Consider the following 22,861-nt stretch of genomic DNA (forward strand, 5'->3'; position numbering starts at 1 on the left):
TCTTTCTCACACACACACACACACACACACACACACACACACATTCAAGCCTTGGTAATAAACTGTGGACTTTAGAGGGGGACTGAAGTTCACAGGTCACTCAGGTGTCTGCAGAGACAGAAGGCTCTACACGCGTGAGTTTATTTTTATTTATAAATTCACAATATTGTTACACTGTGCACTTGGTGTTTGTGACTGAGTTTGTTCAGTTTATTTCCCTATTTTCAAGCATTCTGGTACAACTTTAAATACAAACGTGTCAAGTTACCACACATGACAAGAATACGGGGAAAATGTATTTTTCTTTCCAATAATAGCACAGAACAGACAATAAAAAAATGTGGGTCTGTAAATAGCCTTGGTCATTACAAAGGTGAAACAGAAACAAGGGTATACGTATGTGTTTTTACATTCTGAAACAGTCATTGTTGTATTATACTGCATGTTTACAAAATTTTGATTTAAATATAAGGCAAGAAAACATAATAGTAGCCTATTTGGTGACCTGTAAGACAAAACCCATACAGTACCATGTCCACAATTATAGCAAAAGCATATTGTTGAGTTTACTTCATACAATAGGCAGACTGAATTATTATTATTGTTAATATTACTATTATTATTGTTATTGTTATTAGTTTGTTTCTTTTACTTTTCCACGTGTTTTGTGTTGTATGTGCAATGAACTTAAGATGACTATTAAAAAACATGGTATCATATTGGATGGGCCCAAAAAAGGACACAAATACTCCAAATGAAATTTTACATAAATAAATAAGAATTATTATTTTATTTCAATAAAAACCTTATTATTACTAGTAGCAGTAGTAGTAGTAGCAGCAAGTACTACTACTACTACTTATTTTTATACAGTCTATGGTACTACTACTACTGCTACTGCTACTACAGAAGTGTATCAAGTCGCACATTTATTTTGAAGTAACAACCGGAAGTGATAGTATTTTTCTGGTTTGACGCTGTTTCATGTGTTTCTGTCGGTTTTTGTCCCGTGACGCTAGTCTGCTACGTGCTAGCTCCATATACAGCATAATGTAGCATACACTGAAAACATGATACAGTTTGTATAGAATAAACTACCGTAGCATTTAATGGTCAGAGGCTCGTTCAACACGACGTTTTAACCAAACGTAAGTCAGCATTTAATACTTTAAAATACGCTGTCACCTAATGACGTACAGTACAAGCTAATGTTACGTCATTACATTGGTTCACGTTGTAACTCACTATACGTCATGTACTGTATATCATTGTATTCATAAGAATTCGCTGCGTCACTCAATCATTGTAGTTCAACCTGCTAGGTTCGCTTTCGCCTTAAGAACACGTTAAATTAAAAACAAATGTTCGGTGCAAAATAACTTACATTTTGATATGATAAATAGCTTATAAATCTTACCATGTACATTGTTTTGGTTGTCTGAGACATGTCTGCCGCCAGTACCCCGGTGGAATGAGTGAAAATGTGTCTTTCCAGAAACAGTGCCCCAGTTAGCCAATGATTATTCTCAGATGTCTTTTTGAACATTTGTGAGCTACAAGTGTTGTGGACTTTTCGAAGAAATACCTTTATGACTGAACTGCCTAACTATGCTCATGTGAACATCCTCACTACTTTTAGCCTTCTGCTACTACTACTACCCCTTATAATATTTCCAGCTGAAGATAAAGGCAGCACTGGCCATGTCAAACATCAGTGTGAACATTGACACCTATTGTAATAAAAATCTGTCATAAAGATAAAGTGTCCACCTTAAAGTCCACTTAGTAGCTTTTTAGAGCTTTCAGTCCCATTTCACAGTCCTCATCAGTGCACACTGTTTGCTTAGTTGTCATCACACCCAACTTTCTACTTAACGCGGTGTTGGGCATTTTTGTGAAATTAGGTGCACCATGGAGAAGCATTTCCACCTGAACACACCGCTGCTGGAGAGCGTCAGTATGTCCAAACGCGTTGGAACCACTGTGTACCTGAAGATGGAGAACTCTCAGCCCTCTGGCTCCTTCAAGATCCGTGGCATCGGACACCTCTGCCAGCAGGTAGGAGCTCTCCACCCTCTGCTTTTGCTTCACCTCCATCATAACAGACACTGGTGTCGATCTCAGTAAAAAGGCATATGAAAAGCTGTCAGAAAAAAGAAACTAACTTGCCCTTTTTCATGCCATCGCTCCCTCCTGCAGCTCGCCAGACAGTCCAAAGGAGTTGTCTGCTCTTCAGGTGACAATTCTGCTGTGACACTGCATGGTAATCTACAAAATACAATATCTACGAGTGACTGTGACTGTAATATAATATTGCCTTTTTTTAGGTGGTAATGCAGGTATGGCTGCCGCCTATGTAGCCAGAAAAATGGGTGTACCAGCCACCATCATAGTTCCTTCCTCGTCTCCTCAGCTGGTCGTTCAGAGACTCCAGGATCAGGGTGCTACGGTCAAGATGATAGGCAAGGTAAAGTGTAATATTTATTATATGGTGATCCCTTTGTAGCACTGACATCAGCTATGGGCTGATCATAAACAGAAAAAAAATGTAGTAAACTTTTATCCATAGGTTTGGGATGATGCCAATGCAGAGGCTCTAAGACTGGCAGAAACTGAAGGACTCACCTATGTTCCTCCATTTGATCACCCCCTGCTCTGGTAGAAACACTCATCACATTTAAAGTTTCCTGCTGAAATGTAATGTCAGTGGATGAACTACAAAACTGTGCGATATTAACTTCCATTCAAACTCCCTCCTCTCACACACACACACACCCAGGCAGGGCCATGCCACCATGATCTCAGAGGTCGCAGCCTCTCTGGGTCCCGGTGTGAAGCCTGGAGCTGTGCTGGTGGCCGTGGGTGGAGGGGGGCTCCTTTGTGGCGTCATCCAGGGCCTGAAGGACATAGGCTGGACAGATGTACCCATCGTCGCAATGGAGACAGTGGGGGCAGATTGTTTCAACGCTGCGGTTAAGGCAGGGAGGGTGGTCACCCTGGATGACATCACCAGGTTAGAAGTTAAAGGAGTTTTTAAGTTTTCTGGGGTTAAGTTTTTTTTTTATTTTTATGAAACCAAATTGACTGCGTCCCCCTCTGTCTGTCCACAGTGAGGCTAAATGTCTCGGAGCAAAGACAGTCTGTAAGAAAGCTTTTGAATACAGCCAGTGCAGCGAGCTTACAATCATTTCTGAACTTGTGACTGACCAGCAGGCTCTGCACGCTGTGGAAACATTCCTGGGTGAGTGTGTGTGTGTTTTTCCTTAAATGTGCATTTTATTGGAATATTCCTAGGAACTTTCCTTTGACTGGTTATGACCTGTGAACAGTCCAACTATCATCTGAGAATATCAACAATCACCCTCACTGTTTGGTTTTAATTGCTAGCATAAGCTGCTATAATAAACTTGGCTTCATAATGGCTTTGCCTTTGTTTTACTTTAACTCAGTGTGTGTATGTGTGATCGTGATCTTGCAGATGAGGAGCGTGTGCTGGTGGAGATGGCATGCGGAGCAGCTCTCGCAGCTGTCTACAGCGGGCTCATACACAGATTACAGGATGAAGGTAACAGCTCTGGAGTCAAAGATATGAACCACAATGCTTCTGTTGTGTGTGTACTAAACCCTCTCAATTTACAACTCCTCTGTTTGTTGACAACAGCGAGACTGTGTTTAAGAGAGGAATTAATGGGACAGTTCACCTCCAAGTCAAAAAATACACATTCTTCCCCTTACCTGTAGTGCTATTTATCAACCTAGATTGTTTTGGTGTGAGTTGTTGTGTGTTGAAGATATCTGCCTTCTCTCTAATATAATGGAACTAGATGGCACTCGGCTTGTGGTGCCAAAAAATACATTTGAAAAACTCAGCATCATTGTCTCTTTACAGAAATCATGACCAGAGGCCTGTATTAGGAAGCAGGATTTGGAGTTAGCGAGGTAACTTGGGGGTTCTCAGGGTTTTCAGTACTACGAAGCTGGTTCTCTTTTTACTAGGATAAATCACCATGGCAACATATGCTGAACAGCTAACCCGCTACCGGGCAGGTTAACTTCAGGGTATCGGATCACAACCTGTCAACACCCTGACCTCTGACCAATCAGATCAAAGAAGAAAAACGTATCCATGGACAAAATCCAGAGTCTCAGGTACTACACACTCCCTTGTGCACGGTGATAGGGTTGGTAGGTGTCATTCAGTAGAAAGAAAATAGTTCCTACATGAAACTGCTCACAACAAGGTCAGTGGATTATCTTGAGTAACTGGGTCATGATTTCTGGAAAAAGACATTGCTGTTGAGTTTTTCAAATGTATTTTTTTTTTTTTTTGGTGCTTTGAGCACCACAAGCCGAGTGCCACCTAGTTCCATTATATTGGAGGTAAGACAGACATCTCTATGGTATTTATGCTGAAACTTAGCATGTATAGTAAATCCCTTCTAATGAGGGCAAATGTCTGGAGAAGATGATCAGTTTTGTTTCACCACACTTTTCTAGGTCGGCTGCCAACTCAGCTGGGCTCCCTGCTGGTGATTGTGTGTGGTGGCAGCAGTGTTGACATGGAGCAACTGACCTACCTCAAACACAAACTGCACACTTAAAGTACTGTATGTGTATAAATGTGTCTTTATGAGTGCATAGCAATAAATGTGTGTCTTTGTGACAGGCCAACAGAGGGCTACAACACCTAGAAGAACTGAATGGATGAATGAATGAATGCATAAAACATACAAGCACTACAGAAACATCTCATTTCTAGAGGCAAAGTTGTTTGCAATGTTGGTGATTAAGGATAAAGTGATTCCCCTGGTACAGCAGTGTCATTTTTAAGTTGCAGAACATATAATACAAAAAACAATAAACACAATTTTTTTCACTTATACATAACTGAGTGTCATGCATGTGAACATGTTTGCATGCTCAGCTCAGTTAAGTGTGCAAATTGTATTACTGGGTTTCCCCACATGGTGGTGTCACAGTTCACTATTCACAAATACACCGGCCCTCCACAGAGTCTGACTCAGAAAACTTCATAGCAAAAAAAAAAAAAAGCTTTTGTCTGCTTCAAACTGATAAATAATGGGCTGTATAATTAATGTGATTTATTTATTTATTTATGAATTAATTGTATTTCAGCAGTCTGAGGCATAACAGATATAGTGTTGCTCTTACATTTCATATTCGTACAGGGACACTACACCCAAACACTTGTGCATTTCAGTCCTCTCTTGGCCTTTTTATGGTTGCATTTGTAGCCTTGGATTGTTCTCCAGTGCAGTAATATAGTTCAGATGACAACATCGGACCTTCACCTACACATTAAATATAGTAGTCCTGTCAATTTATGTGATGTGTAGGAAGTTATTACTATGGAAACAGCTCCTCACTGTTCTGCCTGCGTCAGTGAAGTCAGGGGGAAAGTGTTGGGTTTGACAGCCTGTTGATATTCTTTGTCCTCTTAACTGTCAGACAGTTACATAAGGTGTTCTGTTCACAAAGAGTACAAACTTTATAGCTTACATTGTAATCACTTGCTCTATGACACGCCTATTAAAAAGCATCTCAAATGATGAATTGATCAAAACAACAGCAAATAAGAAACGGAAAAACATTTGACGAGTTCTGTGATGACAATAAAGACTGAGCTGTAATTAACATATTTGATGAGAGATAATTAATGTAAATATTGTCACAGGTATGCGCATCATCAGTTTGAATTCTTCAGTCAAGGTCTAGAGCTTTCAGCTACTGTACATCACATGGTCAGATGTCATGGAGATGGCTCAGTTACGACCTAAGTATAGAACTTTGGTCTTCTGATCAAAGGTTGGCAGCTGGTGAACTGCAGAAAGAAAAGGGCTGCGTCCATCGTATGAGGACTTTATTCAGACCCATTCATCCATCTATCCATCCATTTTCGTAACCGCTTATCCTCTTGAGGGTCGCGGGGGGGCTGGAGCCTATCCCGGCTGACATTGGGCAAGAGGCTAGCCCTGGACAGGTCCCCAGACTATCGCAGGGCTGACACATAGAGACAGACAACCATTCACACTCACATTCACACCTACGGACAATTTAGAGTCACCAGTTAACCTATCTCCAACCTGCATGTCTTTGGACTGTGGGAGGAAGCCGGAGTACCTGGTAGGTTGGTGTCAATGCTGTGAAAATAGGTGGGCAGCGTTCACACCACCCAGTAAACGACTTGATTTACAAGTTCACTCATCACTATGAGATATATATCAAACAATGATTCACATTTTGCACATCTGCGTGTTATATCATATTAAGTTGTTTTTTTTTTTTATCAATGTAAAAAGCATTGCAGCATTTACACCCTTCTATGTTCTTCAACAAAATCTTTACTGTTCTTATTCCTCCATACACTTTTTTTGGCACTCAACTCCTTCCAAATTTATCAGTGTAGAAACTTCATTCAAGTCCTCTCTATTTATACTTCAAACTCTACAGTGTTTCAAATCTTTCATATATTATGGGCATTATGCAACTTTGAAAGTCAGCAATTCAGTTCAGTGTTCAGCTTTTCAAAGAACCTTAAACTTTTCCAAATTTTTCATACATTATAGGCATTATTCAACTTAACAACATTTATACTAATTAAATCTATTCCCAATTTTCCAACTATTCCTACTACTTCAGTGTCTTCTCAAATTTGCAAGAACTTCAATCCATTTAACACATTTAAGCCAGCAATGCAGTGTAGCATCAGCTTTTGCGACACCACAATTTGTTCAGATGTTTCATTTTCTAGTTGACGTTGTAGTTTTAAGTGATTTCTTCTTCCTCATACTGTGAAATATAACTAAAGATAAAAGTTCTGCCTTTGCATCACTTCTACTTTATATCCCAAGTATGACGCTCAGGGATGACAGCCACAGCTGAATGACTGCCAACCTGGATTTAAAGTGTGATATTATTTTGTTATAGTTTGTCAGAGATTTTTACAAGATGCACATCTTACATAAAATTCTGCAGGATACACCACCACCACCTCGCTTGTGTATGGAGGAAAACACACAGCTTTGTGACCTCAGTGTTTCTGTTGGATCAATCATTCTGCACTGGAGGAGTTTGCCTTGAGGAGTAGTGCAGTTGGTGGTATTCCTCAAGCCTCCAGCCTTCTATACACTGAATGAAACATTAAAGAGCCTAAAAATCAATTTTCACTCACTAGTTCCCCATATAAAATCTGTCCTGATACAACACTGTCTCACAGAAATACATAAAACAGACATGACCTCTAAACAATGCATTACGTGGTGGTGGGCACGGAATATGTTAAAATTACAATGCTGGCAACACGAAAACAGTGCCAACACAAAGTCCATTGCAAACTGTTGGAGTGAAATGGTTGCAGATAGTTTAGGTTAGGAAAGAAAAATTCTTGGTTGAGTTGAATTTTATTTTATTTGAGTTGAGTCCCTGTCCCTCCGCCTTCAACTTCCCTTGTTGCAGCTGCATGCAAATCAAGCGCCCTGCAGAGCAGCATCCTCGTCTCCCTCATCTGCCTTCATGGACAGCCAGGTAACGATAGTGTTTGCCCTAAACTTTGGCATTGTTTGTCACTGTTGTGAAATTAAACCACTGCTAAAACATCTCAGTGCAGCCAGTCTAACTTAGGAAATAACCCACCACTGACAACAAGTAAGCTAAGTCATTCTCCAACTCTCTGCCTGATTCAAGGTCACCAACTGCCCAGTGCGAGCAGAGACAGACGCCAAATTGCTGTACAGCCTCTGCACATCTTTTTAAGCCAAAACTCAATTTGATATAATGTCTCCCACATCACATTTACTGAGAATCCATTTTTAACAGAAATGACATGCTGTTTGGGGCTGTGGTGAGTAAAGCGCAGAGGAGGAGAGTAGGAGTGCGGGGCTGCACGTTTCTGTTCTCTGGGTTTCTTAAACAATATTTAAAGCTTATTTAGTAGATAATTATAAGAATTAGTGCACAACTATTTAAAAAAGGAAGAGGAGAAAGGAATGGGAAGAGGAGCAGAACAAACTGAGCAGAGGAGAGCAAAGGAAAGGATTGGAAAATAAAATGAGGAGAGAACGCACCTAGCCTGATTGTTGCAACTGGATGCAGGCTACTATTATGTACTACTTTGTAGTTTAGAGGTGATAAATGATGATAAATGTAGAAAATGAATGTGTATGTGTAGCAGCTGCTAGGTGTATATAGTAGCTGGACAGATATTTTCCCTGATCAATACTGTATAAATATACTTTGTGTACTGAGGCCTCAAGCTCAAGAAACCCTTTGATGCTGGCAGATAGAAACTTTGCATGCACACAGGGATGCCCTTTTTTCCTACTTGAGCACCTGTCCCTGTAAAATGTCTGTGCACGGCAATGCCTATATTAACTTTTGGTTTTACACAAGACACAAACAGCATTAAAAGTCAGTTTGTTTGACCCATCCTTTGCACACTCTCTTGCTTTTTATATTTAATTTGTACATCCACCGCTACAAAAGACTTTCACTGACTGTCACTGGTATTGTGCTCATGTTGCCAGCACATCATTTTAACACATTTTGTGCCCACCACTATGTTATGCTTGTTAAGACGGTGTGTCCCATGCTGCCTGATAACATAAAAGAGGTATCAAGACAGATGTGTTGTGGGTTGTGCAAAAGGTAAGGTGTACCTTTTGTCCATTCTATATACACAGCCCTGAGTGCATTACGGCCTTCATTTGACATTTACAACACTTTTTAAAAGCATTATGTATATTCTGAGGTGCTTGTTGCTAAGCGATAAACAGCATTGCTTGCTTGTCATGAATACATTTAATGCAGAAAAGGTGATATAAGTCAGTATATTGCAGTTATGAAACACCTCTCATTCACTCACAGTGTGCAGCTCCTCTGAATAACCAATTTTCCCAGCAGCACCATAGCAGCAGTAGGCTGACTGAGGTGTGTAATTCCCAGGAGCGCTGTTGGTGTTCACACCACAAGGTCATACATGGAGAGGACATGATTGTAATGTAAATGCTCTGTTCTCATGTCAGACGGTGATACAAGAGCCTCACAGTCCATCCAGAGGAAGACACGGATATAAAAGACTGTAAAAGGCTTAACTGGAAATATTGACATCAAGAGAAATGATATTTCTGCCTATATGTGATTAAATGATGACAAATTAAATAAACTAATAAATGATCTAGGTGTCCTCCTGGCCTAAATGATGTACCTGTTCAGATAAATCTACCTGACCCACAGCTGTGCTTCTTCCTCTGGTGCGTGTGATCTGGGCTGCCTGCTGACGGAGAAGCTAATGGACATGCCAGCCCATTTCTATGACAACAGGAAGGAGCTGCTTTGATGAGCCCAGCAGAGGGCATTTGAGCCGAGCCGCAGCTAAAAATAGGACAAAGTAAACAAGAATGAGAGGAAAGGAGATAGACATGGAAACAGTACATGCATGTCTATGCACATGGACATGTTTGTGCATGCATATGTTTGTGTGCATGTTTTACAATCTTCAGCCAGCAGGCTGTTGTTATCTCTTCCAGACACACTGTATTCCAGATGTAGCGCCCTCTGTGTTTTTGTTAAGTTGCCTTAAAAAGCACCTGTTGAGAAATCCAGTCACTCTTGGAAAACTCTAATTTCACATCTTCAGAGAGAGCCAACCTATCTCATCCTGGGCACAGCTCACTGTATCTGGATCAGTCACTGTTATTATTTTAAAAAACCTGTCTCTAAATGCATCTGGAAAAAACACACATGAAACCCTGTTAATGCTCTTGCAAAAATCACAGTTATTTTGTTGATTTTTTTACACACTTCTAACATTGTATTTGTCTCCAACTGATCATTCATGTATGAATAAAATTATCAATAAAGTGCTCACTTCATGACTTTTTTTTTTACACCTTTTGAATTAGATAGAGACAGTGATTCAACAAAATGTAAAGGTCATGATAAGAAGTCGCGCCTGCTGTTTGCATTTGAAGCCAATAATATTAACAAATTCTTCATGGTGTTAAACTAATATTTAGCTAAGAGTGTCAAATTAAACATAAGCTATGAACATTTAGATTGAGACTACGCTTTCAATCTGTAACACATGATACTTTAGAGTGGTGGTGCCCAACCTGGGGGTCAGGACCCTTACAAGGGGTCATGTGAGATAATCACCCAGATAGACATTGAGGGGGGGAATCCTAAACTTCTCATATGTAAATTTTGTTTTATTTTCAGCCTTTTCCTTAGTCTTTACTCATGAACAATGTGATCTCACAGAAACACATGAAATGACCATGACCTCTAGCACGTATTGTGTTGAAAAGATTGTGTTTTCAGTTAAAATAGCTACGTTTGTCACTTTTGGGACATAAGTACAGTGGCATGCAAAAGTTTGGGCAACATTTTAAGCAAGATAAGTGTGTTATTTCTGTTTTGTACAAGTTTTGTGTCTGCATCCTCACAACTAAATTCAGCATCAAAAGTTTGCAAAGGAACATCTAAACAAGCCTGATGCTTTCTGGAAACAAGTCCTGTGAACTGACTGAAGTTAAAATAGAACTTTTTGGATGCAACAAGCAAAGGTATGTTTGGAGAAAAGGGGGTGCAGAATTTCATGAAGAGAACACCTGTCCAACTGTTAAACACAGGGGTGAATCGATCATGCTTTGGGCTTGTGTTGCAGCCAGTGGCTCTAGGAATATTTCACAGGTAGAGGGAAGAATGGATTCAGTTAAATTCCAGCTAATTCTGGAAGCAAACATCACACCATCTGTAAAAAAAAATCTGAAGATGAAGAGAGGATGGATTCTATGACAGGACAATGATCCTAAACACACCTCAAAATTTGCAGTGAATTACTTCAAGAGGTGCAAACTAAGGGTTTTGCCTTGGCCCTCACAGTCCCCCAACCTAAACATTGTTAAAAATCTGTGGATAAACCTCAAAAGAGCAGTGCATGCAAGATGCCCCAAGAATCTCACAGAACTAGAAGCCTTTTGCAGGAAGAATGGGTGAAAATCCACCAAACAAGAACTGAAGACTCTTAGCTGGCTACAAAAAGTGTTTAGAAGCTGTGATACTTGTCAAAGGGGACGCTACTAAGTGCTAACCATGCAGGGTGCTCAAACTTTTGCCACAGGCCATTTTCCTTTTTTACTATTTTGAAACTGTAAAAGATTGAAATTAAAAAGTAATCTTGCTTAAGATATTGAAGAAATCTGTCATCTTTGACCATGGGTGCCCAAACTTTTGCTTGTCTCTGTACATTGTTAAGTGAAGTAAGTACATCACATAAGGTGAAGTTACCACATAAAAGACAAAAGCGGTCTTCTGGGTGAAAGTCCTGTGTTTGTGAGACCCATCCAACACCCAGATCTCCTCCCTGTATTGACTTGCTTGGTCTCTGTACTACCCATGGTGACATATACTTAGCTGCCCTTTGCATGACGTACGTCATTGAACCTGGGAATTGGTGTGTCCATCACAGCAAAGGATCCTTTTGACTTTGTGTTGAATTTTAACACAATACGTGCCATCACCATATACGTGTAATGTGGTGTTAACAGGTTGTGGTCATTTTATGTTTTTCTGTGAGACAAGGTTCTCCTACTCTTTTACCTTTTCAGGCCACTAAAGATGATTTAGATGAAAAAATCTGAGAGAGGAAAGTCACTCTCTGAAGTGTTTACAACTCATAAACATGCAACCTATGAAAAGAGGTAGGAGATATATAACAGTGCAGCCGAGCAGCTAACTACTGGAGGCCGAACAGCTAACTTCCAGTTTAGCTTTTCATTAACTTGAATAGGGATAAAAAAAAAATGTAATCATGTAGCTCTCTTAGACTTTTTAAATGTTATTAGACTGAATGGATGAAATAGGAGTGAAATGAGTCATTTTGCAGGGGTTTTGACTTCTAAAAAAATGTCACTTTCCTAATATAAGTCTGTGGGAAAAAGTGTTTATGGGGCCTATGGCATCACATGACAGGCCCGGAGGGTGGAGTTGACTACTTTTGACCACTATATAAAATTGGTTTCAAAGCCCAGTGCTCTTCCTGGGGGCTTGGGATTGACTCACTTTTGGAGCCAGCCTCAAGTGGCCATTAGAGGAACTGCAGTTTTTGGCACATTCCTCTGAGAGTTTGCCACCTGTTTGCAGTTTATCATGTTGAGAATGAAACAAGGATGTAGAGCAGCTTAATGTTGTCTTTATAGTTGTATCTATCCAATACTTTGTATTTGTCTATCATCAGGAAATTGCCATTCTATGCATTGAATGTTTAGTTTGCAGCATGTGCACAAATAAGTCATCACTTTGATGCATTCATAAGGTCAGGAAACTGGAGGACACCGCCAAAGCATAATGATTTCATCTGCCCTCCCCGAGCATTATGAGACCTTGATCGGCCATTGCTCTCTTCTGCGAGACAGCTCATGCTATGTAAACTGCATGTCAGAATATATTAAGTATTGTTATCGGCAAAGTACACAGCCTTTTAAAGCATGCCAGCCACATAATGAAGTCCACAGCTCTGTTTGACAGAAAATAAGGATTCTAAAATTAGAGGCACAATAGTGTGAGGGTACAGACAGAGTGTGTTACAAAATGCCTTGATTGGGTAACATCTGCCCGTGTTTTTGACAGGGGATCACAAGGTAGAGCTCAGCAGTTGCTATATGTATCCATAGCAACCTGATGACGAAATAGGAGTGTAAATTGAACCTCAAAATGAAACTTAATGGGTTGTAAAATTCTATTGTAACAACAGGTTCTTATCAGCATTAATACAACAGCTGCATGTTTTCAGAGGGCACCAAAATACTTTATAAAAAAACTGTATATTACATTTTAGGCATTCAGTTGAGAGATGGACACAAGCAGGCAGTGGTATTTTCCTGACTGGCTTACAAAGCAGTGATAGCAGGATAAGCTTAACTACAATTTGATTTGATAGAAATGAATGAAGGTTTAATGAACCTCAACAGGAAATGGGGCGACTGAGAGCGATGCAGTTCGGATTAAAATAAATAGCCTACAGGGTACTAAGGGGAAGGTAATTATAAGATAACAAGTGCATGTTATAAGTCGTGTTGGTGTTGTAGGCTATATCATTAATGCAGAAGGGCAGGTGCAGGCAGGGCAGAGGCGGCAGTGCCCCAAAGGTAAGGCCAGGGGTGCCATGGCCACCCAGATACAATTGCTGCCCCAACTCCCTGGCATTACTGTCCTTACCATTCCTGTAAATTTCACTTGTCCAAGGCATGCTCAAAGTAAATTGGAAACTGTTCTTGTTCCATTTTTGGTACATTCACATCCATGGTCTCTTTTCAAAGGTAATAACAATGAAACTCTTTCCCCATTTCACTCTAAGTGCTTCTGTCACATTGAGTAATAGAACACCCTGTCGATTATGGGAAGACACTCAAATAAAAGTTCTTGAGAAAAGATGCTGCAGATGACTAGAACTGGCAGGTATTAGCTGGAAAACACAATGGGACCAAATATGAAACCTCACCCAGTCCAAATTAAAAGTAGATAACCATATACCAGAGAAAAAACATTTTACACATGTTTTCCTAAGGTTTTTCCAGGTGCTTTCCAAAAAAGAGGTTGAAACAACGTACTGAATGTGTGAATATGAGTGAAAAACAAGGCAACAAAGACAGAAATGTCTATTTGGGAGCTTAATAAAAGCACTTCTAGCAAAACCTAAATTGATCAGAGAGACTGCGTTTTTTTCCCCTGAAGACAGGCAGTCCCCTCCTTTCAACACTGGTTCTTGTTAGCCATTGTATTCTCTGGAGAAGACATGAAAGCTCCTATTGGCTCAAGTGAGGTGTCAATTAAAAGGTCAGGGTTCAGTTGCCATTTCAAGCTGTCAGCAATATTTACTTACAAACAGGAGTGATTATGGACAATATGTGGAAAAATATGAACATTTGAAGCAATGCAACAGCAGTTTGTGGATATCTGTGGATAGAATACTATGTTTAATATTTTTTGATTGGATTTAGATTGTCTGGACCTTTAGGAGTGCATGTGGACTCTTTTATTGTAATATTATTGATCTGTAGATTATGGGAAGCCACAATAGGTGAGTAATAACTGTAAATTTGTTTGTGTTTTTGTCTGACAGAAACATTGATTTTACCTGCTGTGGTGGTTGTATCTTGAAATGGTTCACATCAATTGAATCACAAGGATCTTAGCTGTATAATGATATGTATAGTAAACTACTTAGACACAGCAGTTGTTTACAATTCATAATTGATTATAATAATAAAATATTTGATAAACCATTGGATGGATAAGAGATAGAGGCTGTGGCACGGTTATCTTTTAAGCTAGACAAGTAGCATCTTGTGAAACTAGACAGCCTCAGGCATTAATTGGTACCAACCATGTGGGCATAGCTTGTTGGGAAGGGGGCTAAATTACAACTAGCATGGTCATTTTTACAGAGGTCCTTTGAACTCTCACATTAAGATATCTATATGAAAATGGGTTCTTTAGGTACCCATGAGTCTCTACTAAATGTAAGAAGGCCTGTTCCCAGTATGTTTTGTTCCTTACAATCAATGTGCTTCCTCAAATTAAAGCTATATTTGTCTTTTTAAGGAAAAGGACAACCAGCCTTTTAGAGAACAATGAATTACCTAATGTGTTTATGATATACAGTACAACACATTAAAACAGGATTACTGTGAATCTCCAAATGTTAACTGTGCTGCTTACTCTTTGCACATCAGATAATAAGTAATATTAACTGTTAAATATGAAACAAATAAAATGCCATAATGACATAGATTTTAACCAGCCTATACTACAATAGCATAATAAAATTCCTAATTCAGTCATGGCTTTTGGTTTTGGTGTGCCACCCCAAGATTTTCAGTGGCCCCATCTAGCCACCCCTTTGAATAAATTTCTAGGGGCACCACTGGGCGAAGGTAAAAAACATTCCACAGAGGTCGCACTTAGGCTGTGCAACTTGTAGATGTACAATAGAAAGTTGCAAATATTAGAATATATTTTCTAACTTCTTTGGTGTTTTACTAGATCTACATCTCCAGTGGAAGCACAGCAGCTATAGAAAAACACAATGAATATTAAACAGATATTCTCATTAGCAACGGTGCCTGCCTGATTTATGAATATTTAATTCCAGTACCTGACCTTTAAGATTCACACTGCAGGGAAACAAATCATCATCACATGCTTTTACATTCATAACTATCACCTTTTTGTATTAATCAGAGCATTTCAGGAGTTACAGTTGGATGATGGCTTTATGTTTTTCTTATACTTCTCTTAGTCACTTCCTGTGGCTCCCATAGTGCTTTTCAGTAACTCCCAGAAAAGGTCTGTGATGATGGATTTCTTAATGTATGACTATCAGCATGGCGAGTGTAGGAAGCGGCTCTTGTTCTTTGGTTCTGAGGGGCTGACACAAACACTTAACTGTTGATTTTCCAAGCAGCGGTCTGTTCTCAGAAATCAGAGCCATGCTGCTTTCTTTTCCGGCCATCAGCAATCGGGAGGTGATTAACAACTGAGGTAGTGGGTGAACCAGCAGCACTGAGTCATGTAAAGCAGGATTGAGAACCACTGCTGAAGAGCTGACAATTTCCGTCAAGTACAGAAAAATACCCAATTAGGCTTCAAACAAGCAAAGCTGATTTCCATTGCTCAAGTTTTGAGCATTAACTTGCTTTAAGTTGGATATTTTTCTTACAGCTTAAAACAAGATGAAGTTCAGTAAAGGAAGTTGTCTTTAATTTACCTTAGTAGATATCACAAAAGTTGATTTAGGTAAGCCTAAGCACATTATTAAGCAAATTAGCATCTAATATTGGTAAATAATGTAGCCTAGCCTTCCTAAGAGATCTTTTCTGTTGGCTAAGCTACATTCTCTTTGCATCTAGATAGTATCATTGGTAAAGTGCATTTGCATTTAATGCTGTATTAGCATCTAATACATCTTAAATATGTAGCTGGCAGGGGTGGAGCAGGAGGGGAGCTTCTGGGGCTCCAGCCCTGAATGTTATCTCAAAAGCCCCTGAATCTGTGCTATCCCCAAAATACTTCTAATATAACTGAGTAGATGTTCTTCTGTTGGCCTAATATTGAGGAGTATTGAAGACCACATTTACTTGGCATTGTTGGGGATTGTTGATATGCAATAAGAGCAGCCCACATTATTATGGTATGGATTCAAATGTAGCAAATTTGTCAACTAAACATTCATTCTGTAAAGTCTACTCCAGCATGATGTAACAAAAGAAGTTTTTAAGATTAGTAATGCTATTTATGCCAAAGTCCCAGCCTACCTATGTTATGTATCATCCTTAACATTTGTTGAGGTCTGGTTTCAGAATGATGAAGACAGTTGGAGAACAATTAGATACAAAATAGGATATCGAATCTACAGGCTACATTTCTCTTCATGTATTTCCCAAATGATACATCAGACTGGCACACATGGGTATGTCACAAAATGTCGAGTTTGCACCCTTTTTTGTGGGATAGAAAGCTCAAGATCCTACAGATGTCAATGCAATCTGACGAATGTTTGGATTCTAATTTTGACATGTCTGTATACATTAATATCTTGCTAAACAAAGGTTTGTGGTAAAGACACTTCTAACTATTGTTTTGGGACTTTTCCTGAACCTAAGTGTTCGTGATACCTTGAAAAATTAAGGTTGATCATCATCATGCTCCTTCAGTCTTCTCCCGTCCAAGTGGATGAACAACCCAACACAGTGGCCCAATATTGATCATCCAGACATCTATATTTGATTGAATCATCAGGTATCATTGAGCTAAGTGTTGTTTGTAAAGCTGCAACTTGTTAATAGCCAACTGTTTGATCTATAGGATGAAGATTTAGTTGGGGGTGGCAATCTAATGTGGCTATACTGTATGACTGTAATGTCACTGCAGCAGTCTCCCACTCAAGCTAACGCTAGCGATCAATCAGTAGCAGCTGTCACTGACATAACAGAGCAATTTACCACACTGACAGGTATGTGCCTCAAATAGCAATGTGAAAGTCTTGGTTTACCCCTACAGAACACCTTTTCAGCATTTTCCAGTTTCTCTATGCAAGCATGTTTTCTCCCAAAAGGGTACACAGCTGGGCATGAAGCAACACCAATTTGGGCTCCAGCTCGGAGCCAGTACCTTTGCTGCATATCTTTTTTTTTTTACAAAATGACAGGTAAACAAAATGGAAACCAGTGTTTTTTTGGATTCATTGTTGGTGCAACAAAGTACACAGCAACTTCGGCTTGCATCAGTAATTTAAAAGTGTTGTTTTAAGAAGAGGGGCGGCACGGTGGTGTGGTGGTTAGCACTGTTGTCTCACAGCAGGAGGGTTCCTGGTTCGATCCCGGGTGTGGAGTGCGGAGCCTGCATGTTCTCTCCATGTCAGCATGGGCTTTCTCCAGGTATTCCGACTTCCTCCCACAGTCCAAAGCGATGCAGGGTGGGGACAGGTTAATTGGTGACTCTAAATTGTCCATAGGTGTGAATGTGAGCGTGTCAGCCCTGCGATAGGGTGTACCCTGTAGGTGTACCCCACCTCTTGCCCATTGTCAGCTGGGATAGGCTCCAGCGCCATCCTCAAGAGGATAAGCGGTTAGAAAATGGATGGATGTTTTAAGTAGTGGTGGCACAGTGGTGCAGTGGTTAGCATTGCTACCTCATTGCACGAGGGTTCTGGGTTTAACCCCATGGTGGGGGGGCCCTTGTGTGCGGGATTTGCAACGTGTTAGCGTGGGTTTTCTCCGGGTACATCGGCTTCCTCCCACAGTCCAGAGACATGCAGTTTTGGGTAACTGGTGACTCTAAATTGCCTGTAGGTGTGAATGTAAGCATGAATGTTTGTCTGTCTCTATGTGTCAGCCCTGTGATAGTCTGGCGACCTGTCCAGGGTGTACCCCACCTCTTGCCCAGTGACAGCTGGGATAGGCTCCAGTCCCTCCACAACCCCTAACAGCATAAGCGTTTATAGAGAATGAATGAATGAATGTAGAAATAGTAGAAATTTGGAGACATGGTTCAGCCTCCTTTGTGTACACTGTTACTGTCTACCCTGAATGTTGGACTGTTTTCCCCCACAAGGGGGTGGTGATGACAGCCTACTCTGGATGATGTATGTCTGGTCTGATATATGTACATATTTTAAGGCATTACATTTTAAAATGGCTTAAAAATGTTCATATGACTGCTGTAAATGTGAAAAAATGTGCATGCAAGTTACAAGTAACTTATTTTATTGAGTTATGAACATATGATATTAGGAGGAATTTAAATGTACCAAGGTCAGGACAGAGCTCTTGTTATCTGGGAGTAAGGACGTGGTAGTTAGGAGTGTGGTTCCAAATCAAACCAAGGGGGAGGAAGTGGAACCCAAGGTCGGTTCAGGAGGCAGAGACAGCTCTTAGGCATGCAGAGATTGTAAGTAATGTTCAGTTTGGCTGGGGAAGCCTGGGGCTTGGCTCAGGCAAACTGGTATGGAATAAAGCAGGTCTCAAAGATAAAAGAAAGCTGGTCGTGGAACAGATACGTAGACAGGAGGAGATAGTAAGGGGTGCAAAGGTAGTGGCCCAGGCTAAACAGGGACAGTGGTTGAATTGGGAAATTGTAGAGAAGAGGAAGCTTAGTTGGAGGGACCTGTGGAGTATGGAGGAGAATCGTATTAGATTCCTGGTAGGGGCTACATACGATGTGTTACCAACCCCCCAGAACCTTAAACTGTGGGTAAATGAGGACCCATCATGCCCATTGTGTTCAGGTACTGCAACCTTAAGGCATATTTTGTCAGTCTGTAAAGTTAGCTTGTCACAAGGCCGATATATATGGCGACATAACCAGGTGTTGAAATGTTTAGCTGCAGTCATCGAAGGGAAACGAAGACAGGTGAATTCAGAAGGTGTTAAGGATAGGGGCTTAGTAACTCAGTTTGTCCATGAGGGGGAGAAACACAGAAGGAATAAGTTAGTAAGGAGGCAAGGGTGTGGCCGCCTAGAAGGTGCTTGTGATTGGGAAATGCAAGTAGATTTAGGGGGAAAGCTTGTTGTTCCCCAGGAAATAGTTTGTACTAAGCAGAGGCCTGACATAGTGTTGTGGTCAGTGAGTCAATGGATAGTTTATTTCATTGAGCTGACAGTTCCTTGGGAAGACTCAATGGAAGACGCCTATGAAAGAAAAAAGCTTAGATACGCAGATTTAGGAGCAGAAGCTGAGCAGCGAGCATGGAAAACTAGGATTTGTCCAGTGGAAGTGGGGTGTAGGGGATTCATAGTCAGCTGTCTCGCTCCTGGGGGAACTCAGAGTGCGGGGACAGAGTTTGAGGAAGACAATGAAGGAAATGTCAAATGAAGCAGGTAGAGCAAGCCAATGGATCTGGGTGAGAAGAAATAATGTCAGTTGGGGGCCAGCAGGGGGAACTGCTAAGCAGAGTACATAACTCCTTGAGATCAGCTGGAGAAATCCACTTCCTCTCAGGAGGAAATCCAGGAAGAGGAAGGTTATTTAAGTGTGGGAGTGGCCTATTTGAATCCCTTTTGTTTGAGACCATGCTGCAAGGTGAGTGTGTTTGCTGATCATGTGAGTTTATCTTCTCTATCTCCTTTAACTTTAGCTTATATTGTTAGTTATGCTATGTAGCGTGTGAAATAGAGTATGGTGAATGTGCTAGGAAAGGTAGTATCAGCACTGTTTCTACCTGGAGCTCGCATGTACAGAGGATTGGTTAAAGGTGGCAGTGCTGTTTGGGCTGAGAAAGCCATGCGTAAGTAAGGTAAAAGAGGTTATTGGGTTGGTGTGGGAAGCAGTAAGACCTGGCATTAGGGGAGTGTCTCTGGGACGCCAGAGATCACTGTCTAGCCTCCTGGAGGTGTCGTGGAACCAACTAGACGAAACACTGGTGAAAGGAGGTTCCCACCCGATGATCCCAAAAACATGTTAGTTATCACTGCTCACTGGTCTGTATAGGTAAAGCTCCAGTAGGCAACATTGTTTTGGTATAATTGAGTAAAAATGTTATAATATCCTCTAAGCATAATGTAAATCAAGTGGTCTGAGACAAACAGTAGGTTTCTGCACCTCACCATGGCTCTGTGTTCAGCCTCTAAAGAATCAGTATCGTGCCGATGTGCATCAACCAATCAAAGGTCAGCTCAGAACACTGAGTTCAAGCGGCAATGGCGAACAGTGCACCAGGTAAAATAGCTATTCCAGCATTGGTTACAACTGCCTACACGGCTAAAGCCAAAAAAAGGGAAGACAGAACTCGGTTCCCCGAAGCCCCGGAGGGAGGGGAAGGGTGAGGTAGGGCCGGGCCTGGCCGGAGAGCACGAGGGTTGGCTGTGGGAGCGGAGGTGAGGGCTCTCCGCGGAGTGCGTGAGCCGAGCCTTGGGGGTATGTGCGGGTCTGGGAGGAGGGGCTCAGGGTGGAGACGAACGAAACCTAACTCAGATGAGATTCAAAAATCAACCATTTTCAGGCTTTCTACCTACTGCGGCTTTAAGCCTTGCCATAATAGATTATCATAGGGCTTAGGAGGTTTTTCACTGAGTGCTGATCCTTTCTCTAGAGCACAAACTTCTTGTGTTTATTTAAATAAAAAATATGGATAAGGTCCAGTGAAGGAAGATGTCTCTTTTTTTATGAGATATCAAATTAGTTAATTTTGGGTTTGCTAAGCTACATTATTGAGATGTATTAGCATTTTACAAGCATATAAAATTGTATGCCAGTGGTGAATACCTGATTGTGACCAAAGTCACACAAAGTTTCTGTACATAAAAATATGAAACCTCTGTGTAATATTATTGTGCATGAGGATAATAATCATGTTAGCATCTTTCTTAGCCTTTACTTTCTGATTGTCCAAGCTGCATTGTTATTTTAATTAACTGATTGATAAATGAATATATTTATTTACTAAGCTACTGTGCATATTAACTTTTGTTAGCATCTTGATAATACAATAAAATCAGTTAGATGCTATAACTTCCTGGTATTAGCACCTAACTCAGTTGTTGGTGTGTTTTAGCTGGACTAAACTACATTATGAGGCTGTATGAGATTAAGTCTTTTTGCTGAGCCATGTGAGCTCTATTTAACCGGTCATATATCCAGTCTGTTCTGTGTAGCACGTTATCTCTTAGCTGTAAATTATGGATTAGATATTAGTACAGCAGCGCTTGGTTGAGACAGTCGGTGTCTCATGGACTGTACCACCCCACGAATCCACCCCTCCTTCAGCCTTGCAGTGGGCCGCTCCCCCTTCTTCACCGCCCGCTTTGGTGGAAGCCCAAACAGAACATCATGGCGATTGATGGTAAGTAGGCCAGTAACGTCTCTCCTTCCCTCGTAATTAACTTCAGCTGGATACAATACATGTCACAGCTGAATTATTTCAACTTAAAAGTGCTTGTGGTTTCAAGGGAACGGTGCTTGCTTTGTGCGGAATAAATTAAAGTTGTTTTTATTTCTTTGAAGCGGTGATTTTCCTGTGCTGTGTGAGAGAGTAGAAGAGACAGACGAATGTTGAAGCGGCGGTGTGTGTACCGGCGGTGCTGAAGGGACAGCTCCGCTATTTCAACCGGATATTTCTCTAAACAGAGAACACACGGTGTCTGTGTGTATTCATTCCCTGGTTGTGTTTGTAATGTTAATTTAACGAAACTCTGGCTGTCATTTGGTTCCCGTGGAAGTCGGCTGCTCGTTCTGTAGCCTCGCTTCGTGCTGGTACTTTAAAACTTGGGTTAAAGAACCTCACACAGATGGAATCTGAGGTCTCGTTCAGTGGGTGCTGTTATAAGGGTGAGGGTGTGAAACCGTGCCAAGTTTTACCCCGGGACAGTATGCTCTGCAAAGCTCTGGTTCTGCTTTTAAAAATCCAAAACACACACAAGTTATGCTTACTGTAGAATAACTCATTTCCTATGTGTGTCATCTTGTGTTTTAGCTCCTGTCTCTGGGCTGCACAGTAAACACATATATGCTTTACACCTTGCTCTGCTTACATAACTTTGCAGGTTCTAAGCAGCTTTGGTGTTTATTTAATCAGTTATATTTTATAGTAATATCATAATGCTTGCAGCTGTGCAATACAGTGCTTTAAATGTCACTGGACAGAGGACATCAGATAGCTCAGTGATAAATGACCTGTTTTGTAATCACAGAGAGTGGAGGCTTATTTCCCCGTTTGATCAGAATATAAAGCTGTGTTCTGGAAAATATCATCCACTGATGGGGAATATTATATAGTAAATCCTAGTTAATTAAGTATGAAACAACACGCATGTCTGAGCACTTTATACAGATTGCTGATTTCATGCTGTACAAACTTTATGGATGTTTTCTAAAAATAAATCGGTGCCAGTGCTTTAACCAGTCTGTTTTACACAATGTTTAAAATTCATATAATGATGTGATGCATTTCACAGTCAGACCTGTAAAAGTAGTTTATGGGTGTATTTTATGCCTTTATTTATAAGTGGACAGTAGAGAGGTGACAAGACATTAGGGGGAAAGAGAAATGGAAAACGCAACAAAGTTTCCCAGCCAGAGTTGAATGGTGACAGCTCTGATCACAGTGTAAAATATACAGTATATTAAACCACATGGCTAGCAGGACACAGCAAACCTATAAAGGTTTTAGGTTTGTACCAGTCTTTGAAGAAAGTGGAAAATAGTAGGCCGTGAGGAAAACAGGGCAGAAACCAGCACAGTGATAAACACTGTAAACTAGGCAACTAGACCAACCACCAGCCTGGGGCCTCAGGGCTTTGCTAACAACACTTGTGAAATTCACAAACAGACTGTTCTGAATGAGACT

At 40.7% G+C, this 22,861-nt stretch overlaps 1 protein-coding gene across 2 annotated transcripts; it reads left to right on the forward strand.

Moving 5' to 3' along the window:
* The first annotated feature begins 25 nt into the window (after nucleotides 1-25).
* On the forward strand, nucleotides 26-4,882 carry sdsl (serine dehydratase-like). 2 transcript variants are annotated; one of them, XM_033642150.2, is made up of 9 exons: nucleotides 26-134; nucleotides 1,905-2,058; nucleotides 2,200-2,236; nucleotides 2,328-2,467; nucleotides 2,570-2,658; nucleotides 2,780-3,013; nucleotides 3,111-3,241; nucleotides 3,479-3,565; nucleotides 4,498-4,882. In XM_033642150.2, exons 2-9 carry the CDS (start codon nucleotides 1,912-1,914, stop codon nucleotides 4,599-4,601), a joined length of 969 nt encoding a protein of 322 aa, XP_033498041.1. In that variant the 5' UTR covers nucleotides 26-134; nucleotides 1,905-1,911; the 3' UTR covers nucleotides 4,602-4,882. The 2 variants fall into 2 exon arrangements, with proteins under 2 accessions (XP_033498041.1, XP_033498040.1); XM_033642149.2 differs by lacking the exon at nucleotides 26-134 and adding an exon at nucleotides 972-1,148.
* The last annotated feature ends 17,979 nt before the right edge of the window (nucleotides 4,883-22,861 follow it).

Source organism: Epinephelus lanceolatus, chromosome 15 (assembly GCF_041903045.1).
Source record: "Epinephelus lanceolatus isolate andai-2023 chromosome 15, ASM4190304v1, whole genome shotgun sequence".
In the NCBI taxonomy this organism is placed as follows: domain Eukaryota; kingdom Metazoa; phylum Chordata; class Actinopteri; order Perciformes; family Serranidae; genus Epinephelus; species Epinephelus lanceolatus.

What these genes read in the sequence shown, in the direction of transcription:
- sdsl (XM_033642150.2), top strand. Translation starts at nt 1,912, where the DNA reads ATGGAGAAGCATTTCCACCTGAACACACCGCTGCTGGAGAGCGTCAGT. An exon ending in TCGGACACCTCTGCCAGCAG is followed by an intron (nt 2,059 to 2,199) that starts GTAGGAGCTCTC and finishes TCCCTCCTGCAG; the next exon opens with CTCGCCAGACAGTCCAAAGG. An exon ending in ACACAGATTACAGGATGAAG is followed by an intron (nt 3,566 to 4,497) that starts GTAACAGCTCTG and finishes ACACTTTTCTAG; the next exon opens with GTCGGCTGCCAACTCAGCTG.